The sequence below is a fragment of the Trichomycterus rosablanca genome, chromosome 1 (genome assembly GCF_030014385.1).
Source record: "Trichomycterus rosablanca isolate fTriRos1 chromosome 1, fTriRos1.hap1, whole genome shotgun sequence".
NCBI classification, from domain to species: Eukaryota; Metazoa; Chordata; class Actinopteri; order Siluriformes; family Trichomycteridae; genus Trichomycterus; species Trichomycterus rosablanca.
Window position 1 is genome coordinate 7,315,105 of NC_085988.1, and position 17,531 is coordinate 7,332,635.

At 44.7% G+C, this 17,531-nt stretch overlaps 1 protein-coding gene across 1 annotated transcript in view; it reads right to left on the reverse strand.

The window, feature by feature from the left end:
• The window catches only part of LOC134319787 (NACHT, LRR and PYD domains-containing protein 12-like), an 88,660-nt gene that overhangs the window by 28,908 nt on the left and 42,221 nt on the right, over positions 1-17,531 (reverse strand). The window contains exons 9-11 of the mRNA XM_063001402.1: positions 13,439-13,494; positions 13,042-13,332; positions 7,572-7,610 (exon numbers count right to left, since the gene is read on the reverse strand). Of these exons, the coding sequence (XP_062857472.1) occupies positions 7,572-7,610; positions 13,042-13,332; positions 13,439-13,494 (386 nt within the window). The remainder of the gene's footprint in view (positions 1-7,571; positions 7,611-13,041; positions 13,333-13,438; positions 13,495-17,531) is intronic.

Here is a 17,531-nt window from a genome sequence, read left to right on the forward strand (position 1 = left end):
GGTCTTTTCTTCTAGTTCATCATCATGATGAGTGTTAGGAGAGAAGATCTTTAGCTGGAGATTCAGTGCTGTGTGTTGTGCTTCAGTGAGTTTGGATGAAGGAAGTTGAACATCTGGTGAAAGTGCTGCTCTATTCTGGGAGAAAGCAGATCACTCAGCCGTCTTCATGCAAATCTCACTTTCACCCCCATGTTCTCTCACTTTAGCTTCTACTTATTAATATTAGCTAATATTAGTTATTATTTTATTAATATTAGTTAAGTAATATTAGATTGACACCACGGGCAGTTTAACATACTTAAATTTAGTGCTGCACCCCATTAAAAATGTGAATAAACACTTATTGCTGTAATATTGTATGATGGCTACATGAATAATGATGATGGCTCTGGGGACTTAAGTATGAACCCTTCCTTTAGTGACATGTTCTTCAACACAACCAGAATCAACACACATGATTGGTTCAGTTTGCAGATAAAAGTACAAATGTTCTTTAAAAATAATATATTCAGTATCTGGCTTTTTCTGGTCAGGACCAAGGTGGGGCTTCCGTTCATTGCAGTCCATCACACAAACACCCATTCATTTACTTACTGACAGCCAAGTTTACCTTCCATAGGAAATAATAGAGAATGGTATGCTCTACCTGAGATCTAAAGTACTTGGAACACTACTTACTACTTTTATTAAAGCAGAAGCTGAAAGTCTACAGTGATTCCACTTACACAGTCAACTCCTCCACAAAATCTGCTGTTAATTCTCCTCTTCAAACCAACCATGTCCACATATTTATGCTTCTTTATTTATTATTAATCCACAGCTCTGTCTGAGATATCAAGAACATTTAAAGATCCTGAGAGAAAATATTTACTACATGTGATATTTGCTTCCTTTACCTTGTCTCCTCCATACGCCTCAACCTGTCTCCTCTAACCTTGTGTGGGCATTAAAACGACCTTTTCTGTTTGATCCCCTTGTTCTGTATCTTGTGTTTGTTAAGGCATTTTGTTACTGAATTTGCAATACTGGGAATGTGAGCTGAAATATATGGATGATGTGTTCTACATTTACCTCAGCTGTTTTAAACTTATCATTAAGTGTAAAAAGCTTATAACAGCTAATATATAAATGGCCAGAGAATGTGTGAGAAACTTGATGCTCACTGATAGATATAGAGTAGCAACATGCAAATACAGTGTGCACACTGTAAACTGGTTGTAGCCATTAGCTAAGTAACCTTTTAATTTGCACATTTAAAATTTAATCTTGCACTAGTAATTAATATAGAGTGTGTAGATTTAAAGTATTTTATTTCATTTATCTTAAAGTAGTGTTTGTGTTCTCTGACGTAAATCCTTGCTTATTTATAAAGTCTGTTACCGGGAAACTTGAGCTGCTGACGTCTAAACGAAGTGCCTTTTGTTTGTTTGTTTTTGTACCCCAGCGCATTAACACATTTTTATTGCCCGGAATTAAAGCCGTTTCCTGGGACTGCCAGCAGAAACACCGGGGAATCTGTACTCTTGTGTTGAGTGTGGTATGTTCAGTTATTCTCTCTACATCGTGATAATGTTACATGTGATGAGTGTAGATTGTAGTCTGACGGAGAAGATTTTAGTGTTAGAAGAGAGCGTTCAGGCTTTAGAACAGACTAGTATTAGTGAGAAGTGCTTAGATGCAGCTTTAACAGTCCCAAATGGCACTAGTTCAGATGTAGAGCTCTAGACTCCGGCATTAGATGTTATGATATGGGGGTTTGAGAAAACCCGTAACGTAGGGGAACCCAAGTATGGATGCACAAAAAGGAGCGAGAACTAAGGTTAACAATGAATATTTATTAGATTCAGACAAACAGGGGAAATGGTGATAGGTCCAAACAGAGGACACTGAAGCGGCTGGAGCAATACTGTGGGTAAGAGGAGCTATGATCTGAGTCCAGAAACAAGAGGGGTTGGTGTCCAACACTGTCCAGAGCTTAGGCAGAACAAACAGTGGCAGTGGGAGAAGAACCAGGGTCACAGGAGCTAGGAGCCAAGTCCAGGAACCAACAGGAGTGCAGGGGTGGTAGTGGAAGATGAACCAGGGTCGCAGGAGCTAGGAGCCAAGTCCAGGAACCAACAGGGAAGCCAGATGATGAATGGATCGCTGGGCTAGAATCAACCGGGAAGGAAAACAACAACGTTGAAAAATAGTTTGAACAGCAACAAGATAATGTCCTTTAAAAAGAGAGATCAGCTCAGGAGTCAGGTGTCACTGTACCGCGGTGACAAGCAGACAATCTGGCGATGCGTGGTGGAAAAGCCGGCGTTTATAAGCGGTAGCTGATTAGATGGAAAATGAGGTACAGGTGAGTGAGGTCCGCCCTCCAGCGATCCATTGGCTGGCTTCCACTGCAATTTCTGGGGACAGTACCCCTCCAAGCCGCTGGGGGGAGAAGGAAGCCGGGCAGGCAAAAACACACACACATATCTAACAAGAACAAAAAGCGAAAGTCCGAAATAAACTTTAACGAAAAATAAAACGGAGGATAACAGAACTAACAAAGTACACAAGCGGAAAATACAAACGAAAATACAACCATAGAAAACGAAAGTAACAAGGTAAGAGCGGATTATAACAGTACCCCCCCCTTAACGACCGCCTCCAGGCGGCCTACCGGGTCCATTAGGATTTCGGAGGTGGAACTCCCGGATCAGGTTGGTGTCGAGGATGGCAGATCGGGGAATCCAGGAACGTTCCTCCAGTCCGTAGCCCTCCCAATCTACCAAGTACTGAAGGCCTCGGCCTCGCCTCCGAACCTCCAGCAATCGGCGGACCGTGTATGCCGGATGGCCGTCGACGAGCCGGGCGGGTGGTGGGGGGTCGGAAGGAGGGCTCAGGGTGGAGGAGGCCACTGGTTTGAGCTGAGAGATGTGGAATGTGGGATGGATGCGCATGTGGCGGGGGAGTCTTAAACGCACAGACGTGGGGTTAATAATCCTCTCAATGACGTAGGGGCCGATGTAGCGGGGGGAGAGTTTCTTGGATACCGAGCGGAGGGGAATATTCGTGGTAGATAGCCATACGACCTGACCGGGAGCGTAGGGGGGGCCAGGTCTCCGATGGCGGTCTGCCGACCGGCGGTTGTTGTCACGAGTCCGGAGGAGAGCAGCCCGGGTGGTCTTCCAGACTCTTCGGCACCTACGGAGATGTTGCTCAATGGAGGGAACTGCCACGTCTGCTTCCTGCTCGGGGAACAACGGGGGCTGATAGCCTAGGGAGGCCTCAAAGGGGGAAAAACCTGTGGCGGACGAGATCAGGGTGTTGTGGGCGTACTCGATCCAAGCTAGGTGGGAGCTCCAACCCCTGGGGTTGCGGGCGGCCATGCATCGTAGGGCGGCTTCCAAGCTCTGATTTGCCCTCTCCGCCTGTCCATTGGACTGAGGGTGGAAGCCAGACGAGAGGCTGACCGTCGCGCCCAAGGCTCTGCAGAAAGCCCTCCAGACCTGGGAGGTAAACTGGGGCCCACGGTCCGACACAATGTCCGTAGGGATCCCATGCACGCGAAACACCAGGTTAACTAATAGCTCCGCCGTTTGGAAGGCTGTGGGGAGTTTGGGCAGGGCCGCAAAGTGCACAGCCTTGGAGAACCGGTCCACCATGGTTAGAATCACCGTATTCCCGCTTGACTCAGGTAGACCGGTGACAAAATCTAACGCTATGTGGGACCATGGGCGACCCGGGACTGGAAGTGGATGTAGTAACCCTGCTGGAGGTTGGTGGGAGGACTTGTTACGTGCGCATGTCGTGCAAGCGGCCACAAACTCCTTGACATCAGCCTCCATGGATGGCCACCAAAAGTGTCTCCTTAACAGCGACAGTGTGCGGCTAACACCAGGATGGCAGGCAATGCGGGAGCCATGGGCCCACTGCAAGGCAGGGGAGCGAGCTGTGGTAGGGACGAAAAGACAGGCATGGGGTCCTGACCTGGGATCTGGTTCCTGCGCCTGGGCCTCAGTGACAATCCTGCGAATGTCCCATGTGAGTAATCCAATGACCCTGCTGGGTGGAAGAATGGTTGTCGAACTGGCTGGAGTTTCCTCTGTGGAGTATTGACGAGATAGGGCATCCGGTTTGATATTGCGTGATCCGGGCCGGTAGGTCATAGCAAAGTCAAACCGACTAAAAAAAAGTGCCCACCTTGCTTGTCGGGAGTTTAGCCTCTTTGCCGCCTGGATGTAGGACAGGTTTTTATGATCCGTCCAAACGATAAAAGGCTGAGCGCTCCCCTCCAGCCAGTGTCTCCACTCCTCCAGGGCCAGTTTCACTGCCAACAGCTCACGGTCACCCACATCATAGTTGGCCTCCGCTGGGGATAAGCGACGGGAGAAAAAGGCACATGGGTGTAAACGGTTCTCGGGCCCCGCTCGCTGGGATAGGACAGCTCCCACCCCCGTGTCCGATGCATCGACCTCAACGATGAACTGCCTGTCGGGATCTGGTTGAATGAGGATGGGGGCTGAAGTAAATAGGGCCTTGAGATGGGAGAAAGCTTCGTCGGCCTCTGGGGGCCAGGTGAAAGGGATCTTGGTGGAGGTAAGGCGAGTGATGGGTGCTGCGACCTGGCTGTAATTACGGATGAACCGCCGGTAAAAGTTGGCAAAACCAAGGAAGCGTTGGAGCTCCTTACGTGAGGTGGGTGTAGGCCACTCAGTTACCGCACGAATCTTGTGGGGGTCGGCCCTAACCTGGCCGCGCTCAAGAATCACCCCCAGGAATTCCACAGAGTCCACCTGAAATTCACACTTTTCAGCCTTGACGAAAAGCTTGTTTTCTAGGAGCCGTGAGAGGACCTGGCGAACATGAGCGCTATGTTCCTCCAGTGACCTGGAAAAGATGAGAATGTCATCAATGTACACGAAGACAAACCGGTTGAGGTAGTCCCTGAGAACATCGTTTACCAATGCCTGAAACACCCCTGGGGCATTACACAACCCAAAAGGCATAACAAGATATTCAAAGTGTCCCAATGGGGTGTTGAATGCTGTCTTCCATTCGTCGCCTTCCCGGATTCGTACCAGATGATAAGCGTTACGTAGGTCAAGCTTGGTAAAGATGGTGGCGCCCTGCAGTGGGTCAAAGGCAGAGGAAATCAAGGGCAGGGGGTAACGGTTCTTCACTGTGATTTGATTAAGGCCCCGGTAATCGATACACGGCCGTAAGGTTTTGTCCTTCTTCTCCACAAAGAAGAACCCCGCCCCCAAGGGAGAGGACGATGGGCGGATGATCCCCGCGGCGAGAGAGTCGGAAATGTAGGTTTCCATGGCGCTCCTTTCAGCCCGAGAGATGTTGTACAGCCGGCTGGTAGGCAGTGGAGCTCCAGGTAATAGATCGAGGGCACAGTCATAGGGTCGGTGGGGGGGTAGAGATTGGGCACGGTCTTTCCGAAAAACCTCACGGAGAAAATGATACTCCTGGGGAACGTTGGATAGGTCGGTGTCTTCTGTGTCAGGGGGAGTGTGAGTCGGATTTCCTGGCTGTGGGATGGCAGAGACCAGACAATTAGCATGACAAAAGTCGCTCCAGACCGCCACTCGTCCTAGGGCCCAGTCAATATGGGGATTATGGAGCGCTAACCAGGGGTAGCCCAGAACTAGGGGGGTCTGGGGAGCCTTGATTACAGCGAAAGAAAGGGTCTCCCGGTGATTACCCGAAAGAATAAGGGTCAAAGGTGTGGTGCGGTGGGTGACCCGAGCAATGACCCTTCCATCCAGGGCACACGCGGTGACCGGGGGATCGAGGGGTTCAAGGGTGCACCCTGTCTGGGCTGCCAGCCCCTCATCAAGCAAATTGTCCTCTGCACCCGAATCCACAAGGGCCTGGAGGGGAACTGAGCCGCCGTGCCAGCAGAGGGTGGCCCGAATCCGAAGGTGAAGTTCCCTGGGTGGTGGGGGTTGCTGAGAGTGGCCCGCCAGTACCCCCACGGCTACTGACGAGCCCTCTCTTTTGGTCGGGTAGGGCACACCTGCAAACTATGTCCCACCTCGCCACAATACAAACACTGCCCGGTTCTGAAGCGACGAGCCCGCTCCTCGGGGGTGAGCCTAGCACGCCCCAACTGCATCGGTTCAGGCTGTTGTATAGTGGATGAAGGCGTGCCAACGGGACTGCCAGAGGGCTCCAGGGGACAAAACAAGGAAACAGGTGGACGAGACCCTGGGCCAAGCCTGGCTGCCCCTTCGCGGCGCCGACCCCGGAGGCGGTTATCCAGGCGGATAGCCAGGGCGACCAGGGAATGAAGGTCAGGGTTTTCTTCCCTTACCGCCAACTCATCCCTCAGGGGTTCCATGAGGCCCCTTTGGAACGCCTCCCGAAGAGCCTCCTCATTCCACCCTGAGTCAGCAGCCAAGGTCCAAAACTCAATAGAATATTCTGCCACCGACCGGGAACCTTGGCGTAGGGAAAATAGGCGGGCTGAGGCACTTCCCGAGTGGTCTGGGTGGTCAAAGACAACCTTAAAACGGGTGAGGAAGTCAGAGAACGTCCCCCCCCGTGGGTCCTCTCGGGACTGAACCGCCTCAGCCCAAGAGAGTGCTCTGCCCCTAAGATGACCAATTATGAAGGCAACCTTACTAGCGTCAGTGGCAAATGTGGCGGGACGCTGACGAAAGATAGATTGGCACTGGAACAGGAAACCTCGGCACCTGTCCAAGTCCCCATGAAAGGGTTCGGGGTTGGGGATGGGTGTCTCCAAAGGGACCTCTGGGGCCCCAGGCTCTGTAGGAACAGCGGGTGACCCCAGAGGCACCTGGGGTTCAGCGAGAGGAACCGGCACTGGGGGGCTTAAACGGGCAACCTGTTGGGTAAGATCCGCGAGCCGCTGGGTGAGGGTGTCCAACATCTGGTTGTGCCGAGTCAGGACCATGCCCACAGTAAGGTCCTCGCCTGTTTGTGCATCCACGGGTTCCATGCTGGCCAGATTGTACTGTTATGATATGGGGGTTTGAGAAAACCCGTAACGTAGGGGAACCCAAGTATGGATGCACAAAAAGGAGCGAGAACTAAGGTTAACAATGAATATTTATTAGATTCAGACAAACAGGGGAAATGGTGATAGGTCCAAACAGAGGACACTGAAGCGGCTGGAGCAATACTGTGGGTAAGAGGAGCTATGATCTGAGTCCAGGAACAAGAGGGGTTGGTGTCCAACACTGTCCAGAGCTTAGGCAGAACAAACAGTGGCAGTGGGAGAAGAACCAGGGTCACAGGAGCTAGGAGCCAAGTCCAGGAACCAACAGGAGTGCAGGGGTGGTAGTGGAAGATGAACCAGGGTCGCAGGAGCTAGGAGCCAAGTCCAGGAACCAACAGGGAAGCCAGATGATGAATGGATCGCTGGGCTAGAATCAACCGGGAAGGAAAACAACAACGTTGAAAAATAGTTTGAACAGCAACAAGATAATGTCCTTTAAAAAGAGAGATCAGCTCAGGAGTCAGGTGTCACTGTACCGCGGTGACAAGCAGACAATCTGGCGATGCGTGGTGGAAAAGCCGGCGTTTATAAGCGGTAGCTGATTAGATGGAAAATGAGGTACAGGTGAGTGAGGTCCGCCCTCCAGCGATCCATGGGCTGGCTTCCACTGCAATTTCTGGGGACAGTACCCCTCCAAGCCGCTGGGGGGAGAAGGAAGCCGGGCAGGCAAAAACACACACACATATCTAACAAGAACAAAAAGCAAAAGTCCGAAATAAACTTTAACGAAAAATAAAACGGAGGATAACAGAACTAACAAAGTACACAAGCGGAAAATACAAACGAAAATACAACCATAGAAAACGAAAGTAACAAGGTAAGAGCGGATTATAACATTAGAGCCCTCACAGCGGGTCTGAGTGATGTCTCGGCGACATAGTCGTAGGGCAAAGCACCGACCATCTCAGTTGCACGTGTCCAACAGGTTTTCCCCACTTAGCGACACACCTGCTGAGAAGCCTGTTAATAAAAGTGCTCTGGTTATAGGAGATTCTCAGCTCCGACACGTGCGTATTGCGACCCCCATAGAGACACCAGCAACCATAGTCACCTGTATTCCGGGGGCCAGGGTACCTGACGTCACAGCAAATCTAGAAGTGCTGGCTAATGCTAATCGTAGATTTTCAAAGATTGTTAACTATGTTAGCACTAATGATGTTCGTTTGCGACAGTCTGAGGTTATGAAGAGTAATGTTAGAGGTGTGTGAGTTAGCTAGGTCGATGTCTGAGGCAGTAGTATGCTCTGGCCCCTTACCGATTCGACCCAGTTGTGAAACCTGAACTGTTGGGTGTCTAAATGTTGCTCAGAAAACAACATTGCTGTGGATAACTGGTCCATTTTTGAGGGATGGCCTGTTTTTTGGAAGCAGGACGGTGTCCACACCTCTGGTCCCCCTGGTTCTTTCCAAATTATCCACTAAAAAGGCTTTAATTGTTGGAGACTTTAATATTCATTATGAAAATTATCATGTTTCACTTAAATTCATGTTTGACTGTATTTAAGAATCTATAGTTATTACCCAAAATGTAAAAGGACCCATTCACTGCTGTAAACATACCTTAGACTTAATTCTACTCTGTGGTATTGACAAAGATAATCATAGAAAAGATATTTCAAGTGATTTGATGCCTTATTATAGAGGAAATTACAGTATTGTCCACAGTCTGTAATGTAAACCAGAATGTAATGCCCATAAAAGCCTTAACAGTCAAAGAAGAGAATAGAAAGAAGCCGTGGTCCAGGGCCATTTCACTTAAGAAGATGGAGATACAGGGAATGTTATCCATGTTTTGGGTCAGCATGAGCATCAGTTTGGGGTTTTCCTGGGCAGACCGTCAAGTGGGTGGCAGAAAATGCTCTTGGCTATGCTGGATACCTTATTGCTGCCAATCTTCAGGGAGAAAAGATTCCCGAAACCAGAAAACAAGAGGGCTTTTTGGATATATATATTTAGAGCACTTCCCTGAGGACTGATATACTGTCTGGATCGAGCTGGAGAACCTGGCACTCAAGCTGCCACCCAGCCCTCCACCAGCTCAGGTGTGTGAGAGGATCTACTATGACCAACAAAATGTGTAAACTTTATATCAGTCATCAAATATTTAGAAGCTAAAGTCAGCAATCCTGAGATCATCAATAGGTCAGAGATCACAGTCATCATGAGTTGACACAGATAAAAAAGTGATTCCTCCCTTACACAGTTCTCTGTAGGCTTTCTACCCAGCTGTGTCTTCACCCTTTCACCCCAAACTTCTTACACTTCTCCCACAAACATGAACAAGAACAAGATCTGTTCTGTCATTAATCAGTGTCAACAAGTTATTAACCTAATGAGTAACTGGTTCAGAGTTAAACTCAGTATAAAAACCTTCAGTAATCACCAGCACTTTACTTACATCAGCCGCCTGCAGAAAACTTCGAGCTCCAGTTATCCACCCGGAGGAAACCCACACAGACACGGGGAGAACATGCAAACTTCACACAGAAATAACCCGGACTGCCACATTTGGGGATCGAACCCAAGACCTTCTTACTGTGAGGCGACAGTGCCAGCCACTCTGTGCTGCCTGTTCCATTGTATAAATGTAGTTGTATTACAATTATTTATGTATTTATTATTTTTAGATGGTGTTATAATTTTATCAGATGATGAGGAGTTTGTGGGGATGTTAAACCACAAACTAGCATTTTGCAGCAGCAAAGTAAATATTGTAGCATGTAAGATTTTACAGTTTTAATATTATTATTTGACCCTTATTAAATAAAATATACTTACATCTGTTTAAAGCTTTACACAACCAATCCAACACTGATACTGAACCAGATTATTTAGATCCATCAACATTGTTAGTATTTATCTAAAATATTTTTAAGAACATCCATTGTACTTACACTGTAAAAAAATTCAAGTCTCTCCAACTTAAAAATTCTTAGTGACTTGTTGCATCTATTTTTTTTAGTTGGCCTAATTTAAGTTCTGCTGACAACCATAGAATGTAGGACCAACTAAAAAAAATAAGTTGTGTCAATGAAATTCATCAAATACATCTTGTTGGTCCAACAATAAATTTTAAATTCTGTCAACTACATTTGTTTAGTCCAGTTAATTATTAATTAGTATCAAAGTAAATGTAAAACATACTGAATAAGTGAACACTGCATAGCAAATGTAAATTCTTAACAAATACATTTTATTTGCATGTATCATATAAACAATACATTTTTTTTAAACATTCAGCATTCACAAGCATCAAACAAATGACAAGTTATACATGTTATAGTGTGTAATTGAAACAATTTATATTAGAAAATGTAAGTAGAGCCTAAATGTAGTTTTAAGGTGCACGGGCAACTACAAATTACAAGTCAACTTAGCACCTAAATGTAATTGCTCATTTTTAAGGTGGAATAAAAACCAGTTTGGATGGTTTGGTGTCTTGAAGGCATTAGTGTAGTGGGGCAGGTTGTCCATTACTACTTCTTCTTCAATTACAACTGCAACATTGACTGCACTGGACAGTGATCTTGATAAAACAGCTCTCACTCTCCTTCACCACTTCAAGAATCCACGTTTTCATGTTCTTTGTGGTCCTGTAATGCTTCTGTATCCTCTGGAAAACATAATAATATCAGAGCCTCATTTATGTGTAAGAAATTGCATATTAACACAAGCACTGACATACTAATAAAATGGTACTTGTAGTACATCAGTCAGCACGTAAAAATCAAACTGAAGTAAGAAAGGTTTGCTTAGATTCCCCAGAGATTAACAGAGCTTACTCAAATTAAATGAATTAATTAATGCTTTTTACTTACATAATGTGCTGCGTTTAGAATTTCTCCACTTGTTTCAACAACTACAAATATCTATACACCACGGTTTGTTAACAACGTTTATAAAAGTGAAGTCACTGTTTCACACACCCATGTGGATGCAGAAGCATCTGACAGCAGCATCCATTTTACATTTTCAGCAGACGCTTTCATCCAAAGCGACTTACACAATGAGCAATTGAGGGTTAAGGGTCTTGCTCAGGGACCCAACAGTGGCAACTTGGTGGTGGCGGGGCTTGAACCGGCAACCTTCTGCTTACTAGTCCAGTACCTTAACCACTGAGCTATCACTGGCCCTATCACTGGCATCCAGCTGCTTTAACGTTATTTACAATGCAGTAACTCAACAGGCTTCCAAAATATTTTAGTAAAATGCAGAGTAACGGTCGAGGAGTCGGTTCGCTAACAGTGTAAGAGTCGGTTCGCTAACAGTGTAAGAGTCGGTTCGCTAACAGTGTAAGAGTCGGTTCGCTAACAGTGTAAGAGTCGGTTCCTTAATAGACACGGCTAGTGGTGGAAAGTTCGTTTTACGGAACCGATTCTTTAATTTCACTCCGATGTTACAAGGCTGTACAGAGTTAACTATAATAATAACAAAAACTATTTTATTTGAGGTATATTTAAAAACCCCTGGATGTAACTGCTACCTGATTTGAGGTGAAATGGTGAAGTTCAGCAACAAGCTGCAGGTGCTCGATTTGAACAGCCACAATGAATCATTTGAATCAGATGACAATAAATAAACAGTCATACGAATCGATTCAGTAACTCTGTCACTAGTTTGATACGGTGTTTTATCACAGCTTAACAGACTCTGTCTATAGTTATTTAATATTCAGACCAAAGTAAAAGAAGTAGTGGTGGCATGTGGAGTTACATTTAAAAACATATTAAAATGATGGAAACGTCCTCTGTGCAGCTTTCAGTTCATCAATTCAAAATCAAACAAACCACAGAGTTGTTCAGATTCGTTAAACCCTCCACATTAACGTGAATAAGATGTAATGATGTTAAGATACTGTTTGTTTGAAATCTTCTCGTTAATATAAAACGGTTGTTTGAAAGTCCTCTTCTCTCCATAAAAACTGGTGTGAAGACGTCTCTCTGGAGCACATGAAGCAGAAGTTTCCTCATTCTCACTGTTGCTCACCCAAATCAGTTTTTTTCATTGGACTTGAAATGTTGAGTGAAAACAGTTGTACTCGTTTACTGAACCTAACATTTTAAGTTGAAGAGTAAAACTACTACAGCTGACGACACAATAAATATTTTAATTTTGGACCAACTATTTCCATAATTCATGTTGTGCCAACATCTATTTTTACATTCTCAGAACATAACCAAACAAGGATTTTTTACAGTGTAGAAAGGAATCAATTCAATCATGAAACGACCAATCAGGAGATTTGATCTAAGTGATGAATCGTTCTCAGCACATTTTATTGTTTGTATGAACTGATACTTGAATTGATCAGACCGAACACTATATGACCAAAAGTATGTGGACACCCCTCCTAATTATTGGGTTCATGTGTTTCAGCCACACTCATTACTAACAGGTGTATAAAACCAGTTATATAGATTATATGCTTATAGCTTTGTGGCAACAGTTTAGGGAAGGCCTCTTCATTTTTGAGCATGACTATGTCTCTGTGCACAAAGCAAGGTCCATAAAGACATGATTTGACAAGGAACTCTAGTGTCCTGATCTAAACCCTATTGAACACATTTGGACTGAATTGAAACAGAACCTGATGTCTTGTGTTAAGTGGGGGAGGGTTTTTTTGGAACATGGATTTGTACTGGGATGTCCAACAAATCCATGGTCAGGTGTCCACATACTTTTGGCCCTATAGTGTATTTTATTTTCGCTGTAATCACATCTATCTGAATGTACATAACATGTCATGATGGTTTCATTCATATCATCTCTTCTAGCACTGCTGCTTCATCTCAACCTTCATTCTACTAGTGAGATGTTCCATGTGCTGATGAGAATCCCTGTTCCACAGTGAGGAGAACACCACAAAGAGAGGAACATGCTCAGTACTGTAGTGCTTTGTAGATGATGATGTTCAGTGGAGTGCAGCATTAGCAGCTCTGCAGATGTTCTCAGATCAGTGTGTGTTTCAGAGAACTTCCTCTACAACTGAGGGAGGTTTTTGTACCAGTAAATAACACTGTGTGATGGGAAAGCTTTGATACTGCTGACAGTAATAATCTCCTGCATCTTCAGCCTGGACTCCAGTAATTTTCAGAGTATATTCTGTACCAGATCCACTTCCACTAAAACGTTCAGGAAACCCAGACTGACGAGTAGTTGCACTATAGATCAGGAGTTTAGGAGCTTCTCCAGGTTTCTGCTGGTACCAGTGGAGGTAGCTGCTGCTAACGCTCTGACTGGCTCTGCAGTTGATGGTAACAGTTTGTCCTGGAGAAACCGAGTGAGATCCTGGAGTCTGAGTCATGATGATTTCTCCAAACGACTCTAAAGAGAAGAAGAGAGAAAAGTTGAAGGTGATAAAGAGACGGTGATGGTGAGCGCTGATGTTGGAGGACTGATATGAAGATAGTAAATAAACAGTGAATCTCACGTTGAGTGAGGAGGCCGAGTGTATTCAGCAGTAGAATCAGAACCTTCATCATTGTGCTGCGTCTCAGTGAGTCTGAAAGTCCTGAAACCAGTCTGATCAGAACTACAGCTCTTATAGTGTGTGTGTGTGTGTGTGTGTGTGTGTGTGTGTGTGTGTGTGTGTGTGTGTGTGGAATCACTGGAGTGGAACAGAGGTTTTTGTATGACGGCTTCATTGGAATGTATCACTGTGCTACACTTTTGGTGGAGGAACCAAACTCATTGTAAAAAGTAAGTAGTTTTATTTCTTCTAAATCAAAAATATTTTAATTATTAATAACAATAAATATACAGTAACTGTAATATTTAGTAATTGTTTATGTCTATTGACGGCTGAATATTAAAGATTGAATAAATGCGCTGGTGTTTTTGATGGTAAATATAAAGCTGGTCTCTGGTTGATGAAGTTTGGTGTAAACTGGTACGAGTGACTGGTGCTGATGTAAAATCCAGACGAATGCTGCTGTGTGTTTGTGCTAAACAATGAATATTTCTGTAATCAGCTACAGTCATGTGAAAAAGTTAGGACACCCCATGAGAACTTTTGTCTTTTTGAACATATTTAAACATTTGAACATTTACGCTTCATGTGAACAGTACTGAGAGATGGAGCTTATATGATTAAACAAGTAAAACTGAAAAAAATGCTTTTAAACACAAAAATGGAAATTGATTGCGAGGACAAAAGTTAGGACACTGTATGTCCTAATAGCTGGCATTTCCCTCTTTGGCTAAAATAACCTCAGTTAGACGTTTCCTAAAACCATCTACCGTCTCTGACATCGACTGGAAGAAAGTTTTTCCCTCTCTTCCATGCAGAATTTCTTCAGCTGTGTGAGGTTTGAGGAGTTTCTTGCATGTACAGTCCGTTTTAAATCACCCCACAGCATCTCAATAGGATTAAGATCCGGGCTTTAACTTGGCCATTCCAGAACTCTCCATTTCTTTCTTTTGATTTATTTCTTGGTGGATTTACTGAAATGTTTCGGGTCGATGTCATGTTGCATGGTCCACCTCCACTGCAGCTTCAGTTTTTGGACAGATAGTCTTACATTTTCCTCAAGCACCCTCTGAATTCATTGTGGATTATATAATGGAGAGCTTGACAGACCCTGCTGCTGCAGCCCCAAACCATGACATTTCCACCTCCATACTTTACAGTTGGTATGAGGTTCTTGTGCTCAAATGCTGTGTTTGGTTTGCACCCAACATGTCTTCTGTTACTGTGCCCAAATAATTCAACTTTGGATTCATTTGTCCAAAGGACATTGTTCCAGAAGTCCTGGTCTTTGTCTAGATGTTTCTCTGGTAAACTTTAGTCCTCTCCTGATGTTTCCTTCTTGCTCACCTCCCATGAAAATCAAACGTGTGTGTCTCCTTCTGATGGTAGATGTATGTACCTTGACATCAGCTGTGGCAAGAGTGAGCTGCAGGTCCCGTGATGACATTGTAGGATTATTGGAGACTTCTTGACACATCTTGCAGTCTGCTCTTGGACTAAACTTGCTAGGTTGGACTGACCTTGCCATGTTGGCGGTTGTTTTAAAGGTTCACTACTTGTAATTATTTTCTAATTGCTTTGAGATCTTTTTAAATCCCTTCAAGGCCTCAGAGAGCTCTTTAGATCTCACCATGGTGTTAACACTCACTTCAACAATCAAGAGCAAACCAAACTAATGTCTGAGCTTTAAATAAAACTCCAGTGTCCTCTAACAATGGTCTAATCATTGCAGCTGATGTGGTGCACCTGACATTTTAAGTAGTAATAAATGTGGGCATATCCTAACTTTTTCCTCACAATAAATTTCAATTTTGTTCATTATATTTTACAGCTTGTGTTTAAAAGTAATTTTCCAGTTTTGTTTAATGATATAAGCTCCATCTCTCAGTACTGTTCAAATGAAGCTCAAATGTCCATTTGTTTATGTTCAAAAAGACAAAAGTTCTCATGGGGTGTCCTAACTTTTTCACATAACTGTACATCTGGTGTTGAATGCTAAAGTAATAAGAGTTGATATTGAATATGTGCTAACAGAAGCTTGCAGATGTTTCTACTGAACTGCAGTGATGTGAGAACAGTGTGCAGCAGCACTGCATTGATGATTGAACACAGATGAAGGTTTCCAGTCTGGATGCTTAATAAGCAGTAAGGAGGAAATGATGTGGAAACGTTTCTAAATGGGACTTTTTGTTCTGTTTCTCCTGTACAGCCGGTCCCACGGTGAAGCCGTCCGTGTCTCTGCTCCCTCCCTCCTCTCTGCAGCTGTCTGAGGGATCGGCCTCGCTGCTCTGCCTGCTGTCTGGTTACTCTCCACAGGGGGCGCTGGTGAGCTGGACGGTGGACGGCACGGTGCTGCAGGACGGGGTGGTGACCGGAGCAGAAGAACTGAAAGGGAGCAGTTGGAGGCGTGGCAGCACCCTGACCCTCAGCAAAGCACAGTGGGAAAACGGGGAGGAGTTTGGCTGTAAGGTCTCTCACGGTGGCGTCGATCATCCCGTCGTATTCAGAAAGAACCAGTGTGAAGGCTAGCAGCTCCCAGATAGAACTGAACATGGAGACACTTCCACATGCTTCTACAATGGAGTTTCAGTTCTACACAATGCTGCATTTCTGTCGTTCCTCTGTTCAGTGTCCTGTTGCTCTTCCTGTAGTTTTGCTGTGCTGAAATAAAGCTTGATTTTGGACATTGTCTGGTCTTTTCTTCTAGTTCATCATCATGATGAGTGTTAGGAGAGAAGATCTTTAGCTGGAGATTCAGTGCTGTGTGTTGTGCTTCAGTGAGTTTGGATGAAGGAACATCTGGTGAAAGTGCTGCTCTATTCTGGGAGAAAGCAGATCACTCAGCCGTCTTCATGCAAATCTCACTTTCACCCCCATGTTCTCTTACTTTAGCTTCTACTCATTATAATTAGCTGATTCTGGTTGGTTGGTGTTACGTCTCAAATTTAGTGCTGCACCCCTCTAAAATTGTGATTTTCATATAAGGCATCAAAAGTGATTTACATTTCAAACAAAGCTAAATGCAGAAATGAAGCAAATTTGTGCCTAAGTGTGCCACCATTAAAGCACTAGGATGGTATTACAGTGATTGTGCACCGACAAACAATATAAATCATGTCAAACATAAAAGGATTCAAATAAATTTGTAAGAATTGAAGAGTATTAATTCAGCAACAGTTACATTTTACAACAGTTTTGAAAGTTCAAGCTTGTCAATTTTGAGTCTTTTCCAAGGGTGAATACTTAGCTGAGTGCCTTCTTAACAGTGTCGAAATGTTGACACAACAGTTTGGGTCTCTAACTGATCGTTGAGTCTCTCCCATGTGGGTTAAGTCACCCTGTAGTTACTCTTAGCTTTCCTGGCTAATTACTGGCAGTTGGCAGTTGGGATGTCTCATGTAGAACAACCCTTTTAGATTTGGGAAAACATTCTCACTAACCTGGTACATAAAGGGAGATCAGAGTACTACCAACTGTTATTGGAATTAAGTGCAATTACTGCCACCAATTTATTAAAGGCTCTGCTGAGTTGGCCAAGCCACTGTATGATTTACTGAAAAAGGATGTTCCTTTTATTTGGGGAAAACCCCAAGAACAAGCCATGCAAGCCTTGTCTCATGTACCCTGAATATAACCAGGTATTCTATCTGGAGGCTGGAATTTCAGAGTGCTGGTCTGTACCAATGCCATTATCAGGAGTAATAGCCAGCAAAACCCTGACAGCTCCTGAGTGCAAATACACAAAACTGCAAAATATTGTTACTAGCCCCATTGTGAGCTGCCAAACACTCTTGTTACACTGGCAGCCAGAAAGTGATTGTAGAAACCCACCACCAACCAGTGACTTTCCTTAACAGCCAACTACCGACTCAATCTATGTGCATATTAGCTTTACTAACCACTAAGCTGTATGGAAGGACAATGGATTCATGACTTCAAACAAAAAGTGTGTTAAGCATAGGAACTCTTCCAAGCTTGTGAACACATTGTAGACATGTACAATATGCAGGTATACTGGAAGAAAGTAATGGGGCATTCCGAAATCCCTGGGTGA